The 21,340-nt window shown below is 58.4% G+C and overlaps 1 protein-coding gene across 1 annotated transcript; it reads right to left on the bottom strand.

Annotated features, from left to right (window-relative positions):
* Positions 1-723: 723 nt before the first annotated feature.
* LOC110258926 (PI-PLC X domain-containing protein 1-like) lies at positions 724-19,871 on the bottom strand. The gene is given in 8 exon segments (XM_021082211.1): positions 724-1,393; positions 4,550-4,733; positions 6,426-6,578; positions 7,340-7,392; positions 7,395-7,467; positions 11,534-11,670; positions 15,065-15,214; positions 19,723-19,871. Coding segments are annotated over 7 exon segments (969 nt in total). The 5' UTR covers positions 15,195-15,214; positions 19,723-19,871; the 3' UTR covers positions 724-1,154.
* Between the last annotated feature and the right edge of the window lie 1,469 nt (positions 19,872-21,340).

Below are 21,340 nucleotides of genomic sequence, written 5' to 3'. Positions count from 1 at the left end.
AGGCCCCCAAACGAGAGCATCAAGAACACAGAAAATAAGAAAACACAAAGTGAACAGACAGTGAACAGAGTGAACGGAACGGCAGAACACGGGGCAAGTTGGGAAACAGAGAAACACCGCCTAGGGCTTTGGGAGAACAGGAAGAGCTACAGGTGTGGATCCAGCTGCAGCAAAGAGGCCAAATGCAGAGAAAAACACGTCACCTCAGGTTCGATACCTGAGGGTGCAGGGCAGCCGCACACCTGGGCTGGGGAGCTGGGGGAGGCGATGTGAGCACACACAAGAGACAGCCGTGAGGAGGACGAGGCTGCGAGGGCCGTGTGCCTGCACCTGCACAGGCACGGACGTCACATCGTTTCACCCGCGTCCGCACACCTGCACCACTGTGCTGAGACCTGTGTCCTTACACCTGAGTCATCCCGCTTACACCTGCATCATATCACGTACACGTCTGTCCTTACACCTGCCTCTTTCTGCCCGCACCCGTGTCCCTACACCTGTGTCCTCACATTTACGTCCTGTGTAAAGACAGGTTACAGTGGGGGTCTGGGGATGGGGGGGCACGTGTGCAACATCGCTTACACGTATCTCTGTAACAACCCCCCAAACAGACCCTTCATTCCTGCAACAGCCAGGAATACCAGCCGACCCCTAGGAATCCTGGGAAAAGGGAGCAGGTGCTGGTTCCCTTTTAGAATGAGAAACAGGTGGTCCCCCATGAGTTAATAAAATAGTTCTCTTGATAGGATTCCAACACGCTCAGTCCTGTCCTATGGACATGACATTACAGACCCTGAGCGGGGGGGACACCCTCTGCTGCCCCCACTCCCGCGCCCACCCCACCCCCGGGAGGGAACAGCCCTGAGCCTGTCCCATCGGCAACCACAGCAGAGCTGGGCCGAGCCCACACAGACCCACGATCCAGGTAATTCTCCTTGAGGAAGGCGCAAACCACCACCTTTAATCTCCCCCTACATGTGGATACCTCCCTAGACCCACCGGGGACCTCCCGGGCTGGGTGCGCTGAGGGGCACCGCCTCAGAGGGGAGGCCAGGGGCCCCACCGCTCTGCTCACCCAGGTGGCTGGCGGCCATCCCACAGGATGGAGGAGCAGCCTTGGTGGTGCCTGGAGGCCGGGTTTGCCAGGAGCACCCTCAGCCCCGAAACAGCTTCTCGTTGAGTCTTATGACGTCGCTGACGAACGTGTCTGCCCCGATGAAGTCGCCCGCGATGATGTTGGTGCAGCGGACGCCCGACCCTGGGCACTGGGCCCGCACCCACGCGTCTAGGTAGGGCAGGCTGGGCAGCGTCATCCTCTCCAGGGACCCAGCCAGGTGCCCCAGGACGTACTCCAGGTTCTCTGTCAGGTTGATGCCGGCCACAAACAGCCCACCTGGAACAGAGAGGGGAGGGGGCTGGTGCCCGCAGTGCCGCCCACTGGGCCAGCCCTCCCTGGGCTGCCCTGGGTCAGCTTCAGACTCTCCGATCTCAGACCGAGATGAGAGCTGACACAGGGGCTCAAAGGGATGTCGACTCATTGAATTTCTCCTGTTGCAGATGATGATGGACAGAACTGTCCCCAAACACGTCCATGTCCCGATTCCCACGTGGGGGATGGACTAACATCCCCAATTCCACATCCTGATTCCTGGAACCTGTGAGTAAGTGACCTTATGTGACAAAAAGGGACTGTGCAGCTGGGATGACTTTAAGGATCTCGAGATGGTGGATGATGCTGGATTATCTGGGGGGCCCTACATGTCATCACAGGGTCCTGGTAAGACGCAGGCAGAGGGAGCCTGGAGACAGAACAGGGAGAAGGGGATGGCAGGATGGCAACTGGGGAGAAAACACGATGGGAGCAGAGGCACTGAACGCAGTGCCCCTGGAAGCTGGAAGGGCAGGAGGCAGATTCCTCAGAGCCTCAGAAGGACCAGCCCCGCCCCCCAGGACCAGCCCCGCCCCCAGGACCAGCCCCGCCCCAGGACCAGCCCGCCCCTCAGGACCAACCCCGCCCCCAGGACCAGCCCCGCCCCCAGGACCAGCCCGCCCCTCAGGACGAGCTCCGCCCCCAGGACCAGCCGGCCCACAGGACCAGATCCCGCCATACTCCGCCCGGCTGTTCTCTCCAAAAGCCCACCCATGACTTCCCAGAACCAGGACAACACATCTGCCTGCGCTTGTAGGCCAAGAGGTCTGTAGTTGTGTCACAGCAGCAAAAGGAGACCCCCCCCCACAGAGTGTATCAGCAGCTGATTTTCAAGGGGGTCCCCAGAATCTTCGAAATGCAGACTCAGGCCCAGCCCAGACCTGCCAAATCAAGAGTCTGGGAGGGTGGCCCGGGCCCAGTGGAGGGTAGGCGCCCCACGTGGTGTAAATGCACAGCCTTCCTTGGGGTGGGGGAGTGTGAACTCTCCGGTCCTGTTTTTGGGGGTTTGTTTGCTTTTTGCTTTTAGAGCTGCACCTGCGGCATATGGAAGTCCCAGGCTAGGGTCGAGTTAGAGCTGCAGCTGCCAACCGATGCCACAGCCACAGCAATGCTGGACCCTTAACCCACAGAGCAAGGCCAGGGATCAAACCCGCATCCTCATGGATACTAGTCAGGTTCGAAACTGCTGAGCCACCGTGGGAACTCCCTGGTCCTGTTTTTTGAAACTAGAGGTGAAATCCGTGTAACGTAAAATCAACCATTTTACAGCAGGGCCACGTAGCACATGCACGGCGCTGGGCAACCACCATCGCTTCTGGCTCCTGATCTTTGCTTTTAATCTTTTTATGGCCACACCTGCAGCATGTGGCAGTTCCCAGGCTAGACACTGAATCGGAGCTGCAGCTGCAGGTCTATACCCATCACTGCCACAGCAATGCGGATCTGAGCCACATCTGTGACCCCCACCGCAGCTCCCAGCAACGCTAGATCCTTAACCTGCTGAGCAAAGCCAGAGATGGAATCTGCTCCGTCATGACACTATGCGGGTTCTTAATCCACTGAGCCACCATGGGAACTCCTGGTTCCCGATCATTCTCATCCCCTAAGGAAACCCATGAGCTGTCACCCCCAGCCCCTCCTCCAGCCCCTGGCACCACAAACCCACTTTCCGTCCCTGTGGATCTGCCCCTTCTGGACATTTCCTCTCGGTGGAATCACACACGGTGTGTCCTTCGGGTCTGACTCCTTGAACCCTGTTTTCAAGGCCATCTGCATCTCCTCATTCCCTTTCACGAACCATCTTCCACTGTGTGGATGGAGCACATGTGATAGTCCGTCTCTCCAGCCACAGGCATTCGGGTCGTTCCCACCCTGAACATTCCCCAAACCTCACCCCAGAGCCGGGACGGAGCTGATTCCAGGTCCAGCCAGGCTGGGGGCCAGGGCCTCCCTCCCCCAGACCCTGCCACCTGGCAGCCTCATCAACACTGCCCCGAACTGCGTCACCACAGCCAGGTTCCTTCTACGAACATGGACAAGGAAACAGAAACCCTAAAGGTCCATATAGTGTCCAGGGTGAAACAGCTGCCTTGGGGGAAAGGGGCCCGATGCTCAGGAGCAGGCCGCCAAACTCCCTCAGATGTGTCTGCAGTGACCGATGCTTTGTAAAAACCATCATCTATCGCGTTGGCTCAGAGAAAACCGCCAGTGACGCCCTCCCTGGGGTACCGAGTGTGACACAGGATAGAGCTTGATCAGCGGCTGTTGGCCAAGGACAGGAATCTGACGGCAGACCCTGGAGTCAAGGGTCCACGTTGACTGCAAACATTAAACCCCTAAGCCGTGACCCGTCAGCAGGAGAAGTTCCCCTTCACCAAACCGATGGCTACACCAAGCAAAAACCCCAGAGATCCTCAAAGCTGATCGTCTTCAAGAAACCAACAAACCCCTGGGACAAAGCAGGAGACAAAGCTGGGAGGCAACATGGCAGCTGGGCACACGCCGAGCCCACGACCCCGGCTGATCCCCCGCAGCGGGAGGCCGGCACACAGCGCACGGCCCGGCGGACGCCCCGGAACTGAGCAAGTGAAATTTGACAGAGACACAAGGTGAGAGACACAGAGACAGACACAGAGAGATGGGGCGGAGGTGGAGCTGCCGGGCTCGGGGGCCACTGTCCCCTCCTGACCCACCACTGGGCAGGGCCACGGGCCAGCTCCAGGTCAGCCGTGCAGATGGACGGGCTCACGCGTGTAAACCCTTAGCAGTGCCCAGTCGGTGGAAACCCTGACGTCTCCTGTCCCTGAGGCCCGTGTGCAGGGAAATAAGACAGCGTGACCGCGAAACCACGGTGCGCGGGGACACGCTCGGTCCTGCTGGCCTCACCCGCAGAGAGAGCCAGGGCATGGGTCTGCCTGCAAGGCTCCCCATACACACCTGGGTCAAGGCCACATTTGTACATATACAGGCGCACGGGCATGGCCACGCACGGGTGTGTACATGCAGGCACAGATGTTCGTGTACGTACGTGCACACACGGGCAGACGCTGCTCTGCATTTCCTTCACTGACCCCCAAAGCAAACCCCGGCCGGCAGCACACGTGTGACGGCAGCACGCACCTGGGCGCCCGCAGCTCTTCATGCGTTCCAGGTAGCAGACGAGGTCCTGGGGTTTCACCTTGTTCCCCCACCAGTAGGGGATCCCCGGCCACAGCTCCGCATGCCGGCTCACGGACGCTCGTCCTCGGTAGGACAGGATCACCTGCTGGCCCCGCGACCACAGCTGGCGCAGCGTCGGCATCTCCTGCAGCGGGGGATGGGGGGGTGCCCTGAGATGGGGTGGGCGGTTACTGGGGGGTCTGTGAGAGGAGACAGGGTGGTGGGTTATTGGGGTGTCTGCACGGGGAAAGGTGGTGGGTTATTGGGGTGTCTGCATGGAGAGAGGGTAGTGAGTTATTTGGGTGTCTGCATGGAGAGAGGTAGTGAGTTATTGGGGTATCTTGAGGGAGACAGTGGGTGGGTTACTGGGGTGTCTGTGAGAGGAGACGGTGGTGGTTATTGAGCTCTCTGCATGGAGGGGGTGGTGGGTTATTAGGGCGTCTGTGAGGCTAGACAGTGGTCAGTTATTGGGGTGCCTGAGAGGAGACAGTGGTGGATTATTGGGGTGTCTGCATGGACAGGGCGGTGAGTTATCGGGGTGTCTGTGTGGAGAAAGGGTGGTGGGTTGTTGGGTAGTCTGTGAGGCTAGACAGAAGTGGGTTATTGGGGTGTTTGTGTGGACAGGGTGGTGGGTTATTGGGGTGCCTTGCGGGGGTGGGGACTCCGTCCCAAAAGCATCCCGGCACCCTGATTCCACAAGCTCACAGACACTCATCTTCAAAGCACCTGAGCTCACACTGACCCTTGATTAGTTACAAGTATGTAACAGATTCTGTGATGATTTTACACATCACAGGACAGTCACCTTGCCCTGTGACACACTTCCCAGCCTTCCTCCCAGCACTGGGACGTCCTCGGTGGGGCTCAGAGTGGTTGGCATGTCCCCAGGACAGCGTCTCGGGCATGTCCTCTCGGGCCCTGAGTGCCCGGCCGTCCAGGCTCACGGCCGTGCATGCTGTGGTCTCTGTTTTAACCCCAAATACTCAGCCTGGATGCACCTGCTGCTGTCACAGAGTGGACTGGAGAAATGCAAACATAAAGGATGTGACATGAATGATGTAAACACAACCAAAACGGATGTGGGCTTAAACTTTCGGGCTCCTGGGGGACGGAGGAGGGTGCAATCAGCCACTAGCACCAAATGGAGAGAACTATGGACATAACCAAACCACAGCTTGTATTACAGGCTCAACTGTGTCCTCAAGATTCCCAGGCTGAAGCCCTGACCCCAGGACCTCCAGATGGGGCTGTGTTGGGAGACGGTCTTTCAAGAGGAGAGGGCGGTGAATGAGGTCACAGGGGTGGTCCTGATCCCCCAGAACAGGGGCCTTAGAAGAAGAGGAGGTTAGGACACAGACACAGAGGGCGGCCTGTGAGAACAACGGCCACTGACACGCCAGGAGAGACGACTCAGGAGGGACCGGCCCTGCTCGCCCCTGAGGCTCAGACTCCAGCCTCCAGGACCGGGAGGGAATAAACTGAGCCTCCTGGATTGTGTACAGCAGCCAGGTACCCAGCACATACGCACGCAGGGTGTGAAAATGCTGGGAATTCTTCTAAACGGGTGCCAAGGGCAACCCAAGGTCATGGGAAGCAGCTGCTTCATGTGATGCCACGCGGGACGGGTGCAGGCACCAGGCGGTAGGTGCCGTGCCTCTGAGGGCAGTGGCTCCCTCCTCCTGGGCATCGAGGGGACCCCGCCAGCGGCCTCACCTGGCCCCAGCATCCTCTCAGCACCAAGCCCGCAGATGGAGTCTGTGATGAGAAGCCAGCCCGCCCTCCCCGCCGTCCGCTGCCGCTGCCGCGGAGAGTGTGGGATGGCGTGACCCCTGCTCACCCCTCGGGGGCACAGCATGTCCCCAAAGATGTTCTTGATGCAGGCGACCAGGTACTCGTGCAGGTCCTCGGTCATCCCCTCGAAGTCCTGCAGCCAGGACCACCACTCCCGGGGGTGGTTTTCCAGCCACCCGGAGATCTCCGTGAGCGTGTCCTGGGGGGAGGGGGGGCTGCGTCCAGCGTGTCCTGGGGGGAGGGCGCTACGTCGTCGCCGTCGTCGTCTTGAGAGCCGCTGGGCGGGAAGCGCACCCTCCCATCCGCCCGGTCCTAAACAAACGCAGAGCCAGAGCACAGCAGCAGCCCTCCAGGCCGCAGCCTCGTCGCAGTGCCAGCCTGGCCTGCGTTGCCCTTGCTGTGGGGGAGACGTGGGCATGTGTGTGTGTGCTCGCATGCGTTTGTGCCTGTAGGTGCCACGTGCGCACATACATCAGTGCCTGTGTGTGCACAAATATGCATGCGTGTGCATACCCGCTCCAGAGGGCACGGCTGTGCAGTTGCCTGAGGTCTGGAAGCTCAGGGAGCTTGTGAGGCCAGCTGGTGACTGCAGAACGAGGTCCCAGGAAGGCGCCTCCAGACCTAAAGGATCCTGGGGGCCTGGGGACACAGGGGACCAAAACCAGTGCAAAGTAGGAGGTGATGTATCCAGCAGCCGAGACATTGGACTGGATACCCCTCAACTGGACACAGGAAGACGGATCAGGGACCCACTTATGCAGAACTCCAGGAGCCACCGAGTGGCCAGGGGTACGGGTGAGTTCAGAGACGCACGCCGGTCAGGAATTCTAACTGATGACGGCCAGGGTCAGCCTCTCTGCCTGCAGAGGACGGGGGTCTGTCCCATCGGAGCTCAGGCCTCCACCCCTGCCTGGAGCGGACGTGTGTCCGCAGCTGCTGGCCCCCGGCTCCCCCGCCTACCTCCACCAGCGCGGTGGTGTACAGCATGTGGACGAAGTGCAGGTTCCTCTGGCGCCCTCCAACATGTGCGCGATCCGCAGGTCCAGGTACCGCACCCCCGCGTCCAGCTGCTCCGTGACGTCCAGCACCTGCGCACAAGGTGTCACCCCGCGGGGAAGGAGGGCAGCTCCCACCTGGCTCATCGCCCCCCTCAGGGGCAGGGAATGCCAGGGGGACGGCGCCCAGCTGAGGGCCGTGTTGTCCAGTGTCCGATCAGTAGCCGTGGTGCCTGCAGGGCTTGAGTCCTGCATCTGGAACCAGCTCTGCAGGGACTGTGGCCACGTGGGGCCAAAGACCTGCCTGGTGAGGTCCGTCTGGCAGTGGGTGCCCCTCAGCCTGATCTGGGTCCTGGAGGTCCTGCAGGGTCCAGCCTTGCCTTTTCCAGGCAGTCCCTGGGTGGAACCCCTCTGGGTGCAGCGGCCCCAGGCCAGGCTCCAGGACACCCCAGGGTGCACAGGGACAGGCACCTGCAGAGGGGACGGTTCTGCCCAACCACAGTGGTAGGAAAGACAAGACAGAATCCAGAGGGCAGATAGAGGACAAAAAGACCTCTGGGACCACAAGGAACAGAGAGAGAAAACGATATAAATTAGGAGAGGAAAACGGTGCCAGGCACTGTGCACAGACCAATGAAGGGAAAGAAAAATATAAGGAAACGGTGGCCTCTCTATCCAAAATCAAAGAAAACGCATGGTACTGTTAACCTAAAAAATAAAAGAAACAGTACCGCGTCCCCTCTACACAAAATGATGAAAAGGACAGGAATTACAGTGGAAATAATTCTCACGCTCTCTGTGGCCCTGCAGGGAGCTCAGGTTCCTCCTGCTGGACCCCTACTGGCAGGTAAGGACTGAGGCTTGGGGGCTATGAAGGGGCCCCAGGCGCGTGGCCGGCCCTACACTCCAGCCCCAGCCTCCATGCAGAGCTGCCCAGAGGGGCCCTGGGACCGAGGGTCTGCCCTGTGTGAGCTGGAGATGGGCACGTGCCACCTGTCTCCACACAGACTGAATCCTGAGCTGCTGCAGCTGCCCACCCCAACACCCTGACAGGACTCAGGGTGGAGACCAGGAGTGCGGACTCTGTGCTCTGGGAAAACTGGAAGGACCGGTCCCCAGAGGGTTGGAGATTTTCAGGAAAAGCTTTTGGCATCTTCCTCGTATCTAGAAAAGCACGAACATCCTTCGTGGTGACGTCTGCTCCTCGTGACCCCGCAGTGACCTTCACGAGACCAGCAGTGACCCGCTGCACAATGTATGTTTGTGGCAGGGACCCCCACCCCTTCACTAAGACCACAGACATGCCCTCCCCCTGCCTCTCAGGAGCAGTTTCTCAGAGCTCCTGGATGCTGCCTCCTGGGCTCTAGTCTGATTTGCCCCCAGTCAAACTGAAATCTCAACTTTTTTTTTTTTGTCTTTTGTCTTTTGTCTTTTAGGGCTGCACCTGAACTTGTGAAGCTCCCAGGCTAGAGGTCGAATAGGAGCTGTAGCTACCGCCTACGCCACAGCCACAGCCACGTGGGATCTGACTGTGTCTGCGACCTACACCACAGCTCACGGCAACACCGGATTCTTAACCCACTGATGAGGCCAGGGATCAAACCTGCAACCTCATGAATCCTAGTCGGATTTGTTTCCGCTGGCGCCACGACAGGAACTCCTGAACTCTCAACTTTTAGGTTGTGCATATTTTCATTGACACCTAGGTCAGTGTCCCTGCCGTGGGGACCCGGGGTCACCAGGCTGCAGGGCACAGGCCTTCAATCCTGTGGCCTTTCCTTTGGTTGAGGCTCTGGTGGGAGGGACCACTGTATCCGCTAACATCTCCTTTGGGAATTTACAGTGTTTTTCAGACGATGAAACAGGCGCTCATCTTTTACTATTTGGAAAACAATATTAAAGCAGCAGAGAGAGTTCCTGTCGCGGCTCAGTGGAAACGAATCCGACTAGGAACCACGAGGTTGTGGGTTCGATCCTTGGCCTCACTCCGTGGGTTAAGGATCTGGCGTTGCGTGGGCTGTGCTGCAGGTTGCAGATGTGGCTCGGACCCCAGGTTGCTGTGGTTGTGGTGTAGGCCAGCAGCTGCAGCTCCGATTCGACCCCTAGCCTGGGAACCTCCATATGCCGCAGGAATGCCCTGAAAAGCAAAATAATAAGTAAATTAATTTAAAAAAACAAAAGCAGCAGAGCTTTTGGTAGCAGAGCCTGAAGGATGAAGAAATGTACCTGCGGCCTGTGGCCCAGCGCTGACCGGCGCTGAGACCTGGGGACAGGACATCACAGGCAATTGCTGGGAGGCAGGAGGTTGCATTGCACCCACTTCTCCAGGTGCCCGACACAAAATTAAATGATGCCCGCCCGGGTCATCCTGTGGATGTTTGCATTTGCCCCGTTCTGATGACCAGCATGTTCAGGAGAGAACCATTCCAGTGTCAGAGGAACTTTCTGATTCCCAGACTCGTGCTCTGGGGCTGGAGCCTCCGCACAAGCTTTCTGCCTTATGGTCCTCTGGCTGGATCGCTGCAGGTCCCAGCCTTCCCGCAGTGCCACTGGCCCCAAACCCCCTCCAGACCTCCTTGTCGCCAGCATGATGGGACCCAGCTCGACGGGGGACTCCTGGGCTCCAGGGGACCTGCTCCCCACTCCAGCGGGCTCCCACGCACCCTTGAGAGGCTGCAAGCACCTGACACATTTGGGAATGTGGTCTCCCAACATTCCAGCCCTCGCTCTCCACCCCTGCGGATCCAGAGGGATTCCAGATGCGTGTGTGACAGACACTCCCAGCGGAAGCAATTACAAAGGACCGAGTCTCAGGAGTGATCCTGACCTCTCCAGAGGGAACACATGGGGGAGGGGGGCTGGGGGTGGGCAGCGCCCCAGGCGGCTGTGCTCCTGCCTCCGCGCCAGGTGGGCTCCCACCCCCACCCCGCGCCTGCTGGCCAACACGTGCGCAGGGCAGCAGGGTCCCTTGGGCAGCCCTGCCCCTGATCGACCCCAGAAGGGGAAGTCCCTTCCTCTCGACCCCCAAGAACCACCCATCCCAGCTTTCTCCAGACCCTAAAAGCCCACCCAGGTGGGCAGAGGCTGTGGTGAAGGATGAGGGGCAAAGTAGGAAGGAGAAACTCATTCTCCCACTGAAAATAGGGCACGGCCAGCGTTCCCCCCCCCCCCCCCGAGAAAATGCACACGTGCTGGTGATTTCTTAACTTTTTTCAAATGTCCGTGAACCTTTAAAAACAGGCCTGTGGCCAGTCCCACAACTCTGAACGTGTCTCTTCCAGGCCAGGGTGCATCTCTGTGTGAACCTGAGGTGTGCCACCTGTCTCTACGGGGACTGAATCCTGAGCCGCTGCCACTGCCGCCCCCCACCCTGACAGGAGCTCAGGGTGGGGACCAGGAGTGAGGACTCTGTGCTCTAGGAAAACCAGAAGAACCGGTCTTCAGGTGGTTAGACATTTTCAGGAGAAGATTTTTGGAGCCCAAGCATCTCTTTGGATCTAGGAAGCCCTAAAATCATTCACGATGACGTCTGCTCCTCATGACCAGCAGTGACCCTCACGAGACCAGCAGGGACCTTCTGCACAATGTGAGCTTGGTGGCAGGGACTCCCCCTTCACCAAGATCAGACACTCTGCCCTCCCCCTGCCTCTTCGGAGCGGTTCATCGGAGTTCCTGGGATGCTGCCTCCCGGGCTGCAGTCCAGACTTTCCCCAGGAAAACCGAACTCTCGACTCTCAGGTCGTGCACGTTTTAAAAGTCAACATCTGACCCGTGATGCAGAGGCAAAGGCCCCGCTCCTGGCTCCTGGGAGGAGAGGCCTGGCTCCAAACACAAACCCACCTCCTGAGGACGAGGGGCATCGCTGATCTGGGAACCGGGCGGCAGGGTGGTCCCTGCTCAGCTGCACAAAGCGCGAGACCCTTGTCTCTGCAGCCTCTCCGAGGCCACCCATGAAGCCACCTGTGATGCGTCCCCTCTGGCTCCACACTGGTTCCAGGGTGAAAGCACACTCCTTCTCTCCTACCTGCCAGGAGGCTTTGCGGGTGCAGGGGGTTCGTTTTCCATCCTATGTCCCCACCAGGGACAAGGATGTCAGTCCCTGTGGGTGACGCTGGCAGGAACTCGCGTCCAAGCTGGCCAGATGCCCACAGAGCCTCACCTGGGTGATGGACCACCGGAGCACCACGGGGAGGGTGACGCAGGGCAGGATCTTGGCCAGAAGCTGCAGCAGCCGCGACTCGTTGTGGGAAATGGGCGATTTCTTGTTCAAGCAGTAGGTCATCGTGTCATGGCTCCCTGGGCGACACCCGAGGGACATCTCATTACTCCTTCCTCCTGCTCTGGGCCCCGCGCCACACACAGGAAACACACGCGCAGCCCTGGGGGCACTCCGTGGCCCCGAACTCTCATCCACCAGGACGTGGGAATGGGACCATGTCTAGAAATGGGGTTCTTTGCAGGTGTGAGGAAGGGAAGGGTCTGAGAGGAGGTCCTCCGGGATGAGGGGGCCCCTCCCTCCAAGGACAGGGTTCTCCTAAGAGACAGAGAGGAGACCCAGACACAGAGCAGAAGCCACGGGAAGATGGAGGCAAAGACGGGAACAGGAAACACACTCCCAGGAACACACGTTGGTTGCAGAACAATGAGAATACACAGGTAAGCAAAAATAAAATATGTCCTCCTATTGACATACACATATTTCTATGTATATTTTTATATATCGCATATATGTTATACATCTGGGTCCATTTATATGTGAGACCATTCATTTATATATATATGTGTGTGTGTGTACATATATATATATATTTTAAACAAACAACAGAATCAACTATGCCATTTGAATCTGCTTCTTCACTTGACAGGATCCAGGAGCCGTCACATCAGGTCCTTCACTTCCGCACATCTGCAAAGACCCTGCTTCCAAATAAGGTCCTGTTCACAGGGTCAGAGGGGCGTGAATGTGGCAGCACACACAGCGCGTGGTCACTCCCACGGTCAGGTGTGTGGTGTCCCCGCCCCCCGCCCCCCAGCCCAGCCTTAGGAGCATCGGGGCCGCGCCTGAGACCCCGGGGCCTCTGTCCTCTGCGAATGATCAGACCGCTGCAGTGACTGGATTCAGGTCACGGCCGGTGGGACACTGGGCCCGCGGATGGGGAAACAAACAGATTGGGTTCCGCCCCCAACGCTGCTGGCCGACAGCAGACACCCCCTAACGCGGGCGCTCCAACACGCCTTTGGATACAGCGGCACTATTCACAGCAGCAAAGCAGACGGAAACCACTCAAATGTCCAGGAACTCATGGGTGGAAACACAGCATGGGTCCATGCACAAGGTGGACTGTGACTCAGCCATGAAATGAGTGAGGCTCGGACACAGGCTGCCAGGTGGCAGCCTGGCACCACGATGCTCCGGGAACAAAGCCAGACCCAGAAGGACATATTTTGTGTAACCATTTAGAAAAATGCCCAGGAGTTCCCATCGTGGCACAGCGGAAACGAATCCGACTAGGAACGATGAGGTCGTAGGTTCGATCCTGGCCTCGCCCAGTGAGTTAAAGATCCGGCGTTGCCATGAGCTGTGGTGTAGGTCGCAGATGTGGCTCGGATCTGGCATTGCTGTGGCTGTGGCATAGGCCGGCAGCTGTAGCTCTAATTCGACCCCTAGCCTGGGAACCTCCATATGCCGCAGGGGCGGCCCTAAAAAGACAAAAGACAAAAAAAAAAAGAAAAGAAAAGAAAAGAAAAATGTCCAGAAGAGGCAAGCTGACCGAGACAGAAGCAGTTAGGTTTTGTCAGGGCTTGAGGAGCGTGAATGGGAGATTACGTAACAGTACCAGGGGTTACAGGGCGTTCTGGACCTACACAGGAGGGGTGGTGGCACAGAGCTGTGAACATGCTCAAAGCCCCAAACTCTTCAGTTTGCGTGGGTGAGGAGTTCCCGGTGTGGCTCAGTAGGTTAAGAACCCGACTAGTATCCATAAGGAGGGGGGTTCAATTCCTGGCCTCGCTCAGTGGGTTAAGGATCCGGCAGTGCTGTCAGCTGTGGTGTAGGTCACAGAGGCAGCTTGGATCTGGTGTTGCCATGGCTGTGGTGTAGGCTGGCAGTTGCGGCTCTGATTTGACACCTAGCCGGGAATTTCCATATACCGTGGGTGTGGCCATACAAAGAAAATAAATAAATAAGTAAATAAATAAATATTATAAACGGGTGAACTGCATCGTATGCAAGCTGCGTCTCAATAAAACTGTAAAAAAAAAAAAACCTATCCAGGAGTGTGTAACTTACTCCTCCATCAAATTATGCCTCTCCAAGGACGGAGGGCAGAGACAGGGCCTGCAGGCCTGAGCCTGGCCCCCTGGGGTGCAGGCCAGGGGCTGGGAGACAGGGCCCCCAGGAGGGAGGGGCCAGAGCCCTGTTCAGAGTCCCCAAGGCTCCCCCGCCTCAGCCTTCTCTCCCTGCTGTGCAGCTTTCATCCCGGCTGCGCTTAGCCTGGCTGTGCCTGCAGCTGGGGTCCCGCGGCCCCACATCCCCAAAGAGTCTGGTGGTCTTGCCGGGGCCTCAGCCAGGAGACCCACAAAGGGCTGCTCCTGAGGACGGAGGCCTGAGCACTGGAAGCATCCTTCCTGTGGCGTTCCCACTGGGAAGCACATGGCAGGGGCCGAGGGCACGGGGCTGTGGCTGGATGACCCTGTGCTGGGTGGGCAGGCGGTTCCCTGTCGGCCCCACACCTGAAGGGACGGGTGGGCAGTGGGGCCCTCTCGTCCCACAGAGGGGGAACAGGCAGCACAGAGCCCAGCGGTGGTCAAGAAAACAAAGCAAACAGAAAACTTCCAACAGTGAGAGACAGTGTCAGGCCGGGTATCCAAGTGAATCAGTGTTTTGCATCTGTCCGACAGCCCTGCAAACGAAAGACAGGCCAAGGCAGCCGGCGGGCAGCGCCAGGGTCGCAGAGGTGCAAGGGGCCTGCGTCCGCGTAGCTGGAGGAGTGCGGGTGGACGATGGGGAGCGCGTGCACCCACACCCAGGCCACAGAGCCGTAAGCATCTCTCCAATGACCCGAGCACAGATGCGCACCCTGGAACTGCCCACCTGCCTGTCCCCACGGGGCAGCCCCCGGCGAGACGCCTGTCCAGGGCTGAGCTTTGCAGCACTTTCTGCTCCAAAAGGGCTTGAGTCAAAGGCTCCTCAGCTCGATGAGAAAGTCTTGGACCACCTTACTGCATCTCAGGGGGGGTCTGACCCAACTCTGGACTCTCCAGGTCCAAGTGCAGAAGACACTACACCAGCTCTGATGGAAAACGTGGGTGTGCAGATGAGGGGCTGAAAGGGGCCAGGACAGCCTGGCTGAGGGGCTGTCACGTCTCCTGAAGCCGCGTTCTTGGAGGTGCACCATGTGCCTCCCGGGCCGAGGGGGAATGAGGTAGACAGAGGAAGGAAGACGCTTATGTGCCTGCCTGTGGGTGCATGCATGTGAATGCATGTGCATGCCTCTGGGTGCATGTGTGCTGCCTGTGAGTGTGGGTGTGTGCCTGTGCGCATCTGTGTGTGCATGCCTGTGTGTGCACATCTGTGTGTGCATGCCTGTGTGTGCACATCTGTGTGTGCACGCCTACGGCACCTGAGGCTTCCCCGCACCCTGGACCCAGCTGACCGCAGGTGCCCCCACCAGGCACGCAGGGCACTCACCTGGGATGGACAGGTGGTGGAGGGGCACGTCCCAGAGCCGCGGGCACAGCGCCGACATCCAGTCCGCGTTCACATCCCTGGGGCAGGGCCCACGCGGGAAGCTGCCAGATGTGCTCGCCTGTCCGCCCATCAGAGGCAGCTCTGGGTGACCTGGGAGGAAACGAGGTCGTGTCCGCGTAAAAGGAAACAGCAGAGCTCCCTTCCAACGGGTGGACGGGAGAGGGTGGGCACGAGGGTGCAGAAGACGTCAGGAGAGAGACAGACTGAGATGGAAAGGGAGACAGACAGACACACAGACACCGAAGGAGGGGAGGGGAAGAGAGGTTGGAGGCGGACACAGAGAACGCTCTAGAACAGAGCGCAGGCATTCCTCCCGCCAAGGACATTTACGTTTAAAGAGGAGATGCCCATTAGCGTCTCACTCCCTGGTCATCTGTGGTTTCCCGGCTGCCTTCCTGTGACTTCGTCCCCACAAAAGACCTGGGTTTTAGTGTCCCCTCCTCCTGCCACAGCCTGGGGCTGAGTGTCCCTCCTCCTGTCACAGCCCGGGGCTGAGTGTCCCTCCTCCTGTTACAGCCCACGGCCTTTCCACAACAGTGAAGGTGGCCTGAAGGACCAGAAACCCCCTCCCCCTCTGCGTCTGGAAAGGTCTTCCCACAAAGACCCTTCCCCACAAAGACCCGGCTGAGCCTCAGGACCCCTTCCTGACCAGGCCACACAGGCCCAGGCCCTCTGGGCTCCTCAGCCAGGGGGTGACCCGCTCCTTCCCAGGACTGGTCCGAACAAGGCTGGTTACCCACCTGTCCCCCTCCTCCCTGCCCACCTGCAGCCCCTGCCCTCCACCTGGGCAGAAGCCCCTCTCGGGGCACCTCCTGCGTCGGGGCCTCTGATCCACGTACCTTCAGCCACCTTCACGCCAGCCCCGCGCCTGGGCCCCTGCGCCTGCGTTTGCTCCTCTCCACGGAGAAACCCCCTTTGCTCCAAGTCTCCAGATGCCTGCAGACCTTGTCAGCAGTTACCTCTGGTGTCACAGTCCCCCTCTATGACAACAGCTCTCCTCTATTGTCATACTACCCCTAGAGCGACAGTCTCCCCTTTACAGCAAGCGTCCTCCTCTATTGTCATATTACCCCTATTGTTCTCTCCTGCCCCCAGAGTGACAGCCCCCCCAAAAGAATAAGAGTCCTTCTCTACTGGCCTATCCCCCCTACACTAATAGGTCCACTTTAGTGTCACAGTCCTCACTCTACAGCAATAGTTCCTTCTCCACTGTCATAGTTCCTCCTCTACAGTGACCGTGCTCCTCAGCTGTTATAGTCCCACTCTACAGTAATATCCCCCCTCTATAATAATAGTCCTCCTCTACCATTACAGTTCCCACTCTACAGCGATATTCCCCCTCTACAGTAACAGTCCTCCTCTACTGCTATCGTCCCCATTCTGTAGTAATATCCCTCCTCTCTAGTAGTAATCCTCCTCTATTCTAACCATCCGCTTTGTGCAGTATTAGTCCCCCCTCTACAGCAATAGTCCTGAAACCGAGTAGGGCCCCATGGGGCTCCTGGGCACAGAAGGCTTTCAGTGTCCCCCCTCCCCTGTCCTGCCTTCTTGTTTGTAGGAAACAGGCTTCATTCAACCTCCAGGACCTTCCCTGAGTTCTGAAGGGCAGCTTCAAATAGCTGCTGATCCAGGAAGGGAGGAGATGCAGACACGAGGCGCGCCCGTTCCTCATTCCAGAGAGAAAGTCCCACTTTGAGAAATGCTGAAGCTCATCAGGAGCCACCCCGAGTCCAGACTGAACAGACTGAAGGAACAGGCCCTGCACACACCCTGATCCTTATCAGCAATCCTGCCCCTGAATCTGCTATAAAACTCCTCCCCCCCCCCCGGGGTTGGGGACACACAGCTTCGAGGGCACGAGCCTGCTGTGGCTGCCTCTGCCTGGCAAAGCAACCAAGCTCTTCTCTTCTACCTCACCCCAAACTCTGTCTCTGAGGTTCAATTCCGTGTCAGTGCCCAGAGGCCGGGTTTCGGCATTTGATATCTCTATGTTTACATCCCCCCTTCACAGTAACAGTCCCCTCTACAGTAACGGTCTTCCTGTATTGTCAGATTCCCCTGGACAGGAGAGCGTCTCTTCCACCATAATAATATCTATGTCACTGTCCCTCTTCTACAGGAATGGTCCTCCTCTATCGACACTGTCCTCCCTCTACAGTAACAGTTCTTCCTATAGAGTAATAGTTCTCTTCCATTGCCATAGTCCCCCTCTGCAGTAACAGTCTCCCCTCTACTGTAATAGAGCCATTCTATTGTCACAGTCCTCACTCTGCAGTCAGAGTCCCTCCTCTACAGTAAAAGACTCTTCTCCTTTTCAAAGTTTCTCCTCTACAGTAACAGTGCTATGTCATGTCATAGTCCCCCTCTGCAGTAACAGTCTCTCCTCTACTGTAATAGACCCACTCTATTGTCACAGACCTCTCTCCACAGTAACAGTCTCTCCTCTACAGTAAAAGTCTCCTCTCTATTGTCAGTTTCTCCCCTACAGTAACAGAGCTACTTTATAATCAGTCCCCCCTCTGCAGTGATAGTCCTCCTGGATTGCCATAGACCCTTTTCTAGTGTGACAGTCCCCCTCTATTGTCATAGTCTGCTTCTCTAGAGTAAAACTCCCCTATTCCCCTATGTACTAACACTTCACAGTTCCTCTGCACTAACAGCCCTCCTGCACTGTAATCGCCCTCTATAGTAACAGTCCCCCTCTTCAGTAATAGTCTTCCTCTACTGCAATAGTTCTCCTTCTTTTGTAATAGGCCTCTCTCTATAGCAATAGACCCCCCTTTATTTTAATAGTCTTGCTATACTGTAATAGTCCCCTCACAATGGTAAGAGTCTCCCCCATTATAAGAGTCCACTCTCTAATGACATAACGCTGCCTTTGCTATACTAGTCCATCTCCACGGAATAGGCCCCCTCTACTGTCATAGTCCCTCCACTACTGTAACAGCCCCCACATTATCACAGTGCCCCACTGTACCATTCCTCCCTTTACAGTAATAGTCCCCCTGCTACAGTAAGAGTCCCTCCCCCTTCACATCCCCTTATATTAGTCCCCGTTCCTTCTTGCAGTAATTCCTTTGCAATGTTTCCCACTCAGCTATAGTAGATGCTCAATAAATATCTGTCAAATAAATGTATGAAATAGATAAACGAGTAAACAGAAAAAAAGAAAGAAAAAATTTTCCTGGATTTGAATTTATTTCATCAGCCTCAAGGGACTGCAAGGGTGACATACATCAAAACACTTGCTGTAGGGCCCAGGCGTGGGTGTATGAGGCAGCTGTGGATGCATGTCCCCCATGATGCATGGTGTGTGCCTGTGTCACCATAGTGGGGGCACCTGTGGGTATGTGTCTGTCTTCCTATCACAAAGGAGACCTCTGCCCAAACACAAGATACGTAACACCAAGAGTGTCCTGTCCCCATGACCTAGGTCACCTGCCCATTGGGTGTCCTGTCCCCATGTCCCCAGGCCTCTGGTTCATGAGAACATGGGTCGCTTTGTAACAAGCCCTTCATCCCCCCATCGGCCCCTGCACACCTGAGAAGGTCATGAGATTGTCCATGACGGGAGGAAAATGGTCCCATGCCCGTGGACACCAGTCCTGCATTTGCCAAGCACTCCCCTCCTCCCAGGTGCACAGGTGTGGACCCGTCCTCGCCCTTGCTGCAGACCTCAGCTCTCTGCTTTCCAGGTACAGATTCAGGTGTGTTCAGCACACCCAGAACCACCGGGGTGACCCCACTCCTCAGTCTCGAGATCTCCGCAGCACCTCCGGGAGTCAGCGGGGTGAGCCAGGGCTCCCCGCCCCCGCCCCCAGCACTTCCTCAGCTGGATCCACTCCACCCTCTGGCTTCTCAGTCAGCGCCACCCCGCAGTGGCCACGAGGAGAGGCTTTCACAAAACGCAGCAGGATGAGCTGACCCTGCTCTGACCTGAGCCGCGGGGACGCCACAGGGAGGCGCCTTCCGCCCCACGCACATCCGCAGGTGGTGACTGGCACATAGTGACACTCAGGAAATAGTTGTCAGGGGAAGGGACGGATGGACGTGCACATAGACGGCAAACCCACCTGATGCTCCCGAAGTCCTTTACACCTGGACCCCGAATGCTCACCCCTCAACACTCCCCGGACCCCTCCCCTGCAACGCTCGCTGTTCCCCCACCACCACCAGGCTCCCCAAACGCTTAGCAAGCTCCCGAATGCTCGGTGAGCTCCCAAAATGCTCATCCACACCGACTCCCCAACCCCCGACGCCGCAGGGCTGGTAAAGGAAACTTCAGCCATCGAGTTCTTGCCGACTAGGTCAGCAGCACAGGAGACGGCGGGCTCAGGGGCTCTGACCCAGGGAGCTCCCCACCCTCCGCGCCGGGGCCACCAGAGCCCAAGAGGGGGACGCTGCCCCCCGGGGCCCCGGCCCTCCAGCCCCTCCAGCGGCCCCTGCAGCCCCAGGGTCCCGGGAAGGAAGGCGGAGCCGGGGCTGAAGGATGGGCGCGTGGACCACCCTCGACACCCGTCCGGCCTCGGGAGCCGACCTGCCCGACTCCCCGGCGGACTGTCAGGGGTCTCAGAATTCAGACCGACGGTGGCACTCACCGCGACCGCCGAGTCCCGCGGGCTTCTGGCCGCAGCTCCACCGGCTCCCCGCCTCGGCTGGGAGCCCAGGGCACTTCCTCCAACGCTTAGGCGCTGATTGGATGCAAACGCCCACTCCTGGAAGGTGTGGGCGGAGCCACCTCCCAGGGCCGACCCGCCCCCACCCCAGCACGCAGCCCTCCCCCCACCCCTGAAGGGACCCCACCGCAGCAACCTCGCCACCTCTGGAAGGGACCCCACTGTGGGGACTGCGCTGCCCAGCTGGGGGTCCTCGACTCCTCGGGCAGACAGTCTGCAGGGACCAGACCCCCGCAGGGGACTCCGTGAGGACGTCCTGACCGGGCCCATGGCATCCAGTGGTCGGATGGTGGGATGTGAGGACATTCTGAGGGTGACCACCTCGAGGTCCAGGGGTCAGAGGACAGGGACGGAAGGATGTCCCGAGTGTGACCACTGAGTCCAGGAGTCAGAGGATAGGGTTATGAGGGTGTCCTGACTGTGACCTTGGGGCCAGTGGCCAGAGGATGGGGAGATGAAGATGTCCTGGGTGTGCCACAGGGTCCAGTGGTCAGAGGATAGGGACATGAGTGTGTCCTGAGTGTGACCCCAGGGCCCTGTGGTCAGTGGACTGGATGTGACCAATCTGAGTCACGTGTGCCTGGCTGAGCTCTGGCCGCTATCCATTATAGCAGTCGCTGGACCCCAGGGCTGGAGCGAACTAGACTCTCACCCCAGAGCCCAGTTGCATCATCCTGGAGGCACCCATGCCTTTGATCTCGGAGCCCACGGATCGGCAAACGGCCAGTTCCTCCACTGAAGTGTCCTTCCTTCTGCCCTAAGTGGCTGGCCCTTGTCTCAGCTCCAATGATGGTGTGGCCTCAGTGGGTGGAAGTGGATCCCCAGGGCACGTCCACACCTGCAGACCCCCTGCCCCTGACGCTGACCCCAAGGTGACTACAGCCAGGAGGGGGGTCCCTTCCCTCTCCTCATTCCTGTCTGCTCCTCTTCCTGAGTCCTCCGCTCAGCGAAGAGTCTTGCCCACCCGCACCCCCCACACCGGCGGGAAGTCAAGGACAGAGTGGACAATGTTGGGATGGCTCAGAGGCCGACAGGGGTGAATTCTCCAGGGGGCCTCTCTCCCTCCGTTCAGAACCCTCATCCCTCTGTCATTGCTGCTGGCGGACTTGGGGCTTCTGGTCTCTCATGGGGACGTCAAAGCACCTGGCTGGCTCCTCTCTCCCTGCCTCATCCAAACGCAGGCCCCAGAGGCTCCCTCCCTCCTTCCCTCCCCCCCCCCACCCTCACATTTCCTGCCCCGCCCCCTCAGCTCTCCCACCCCTTCCCTGCCTGCAGCTTCTCACCAGTCCCTTGTTCTCTGCTCTGGCCCCTTCCACAGCCCAGGATCCCAGGTGGAGCTGGTAAAAATGGGCCTGCCCACCCCCCTCCACTGCCTGCATAATAGACCCTCCCTCCGGTCTGGGCGGGGCTTCCTGACCGCCCGCCTTCAGGCGTCCTCCTCCCGAGAGGTCTTCTCCTGCCCTTCACCCTCCTGCCTCCAGGGGGCGAAATCACCGCCCAAAGTTGTCCAGATCTCCAGAACCTATGACTTACTTCTTCA

This window comes from Sus scrofa, unplaced genomic scaffold, assembly GCF_000003025.6.
Source record: "Sus scrofa isolate TJ Tabasco breed Duroc unplaced genomic scaffold, Sscrofa11.1 Contig58, whole genome shotgun sequence".
In the NCBI taxonomy this organism is placed as follows: Eukaryota; Metazoa; Chordata; class Mammalia; order Artiodactyla; family Suidae; genus Sus; species Sus scrofa.
This window is presented reverse-complemented; position numbering and strand designations above follow the sequence as displayed.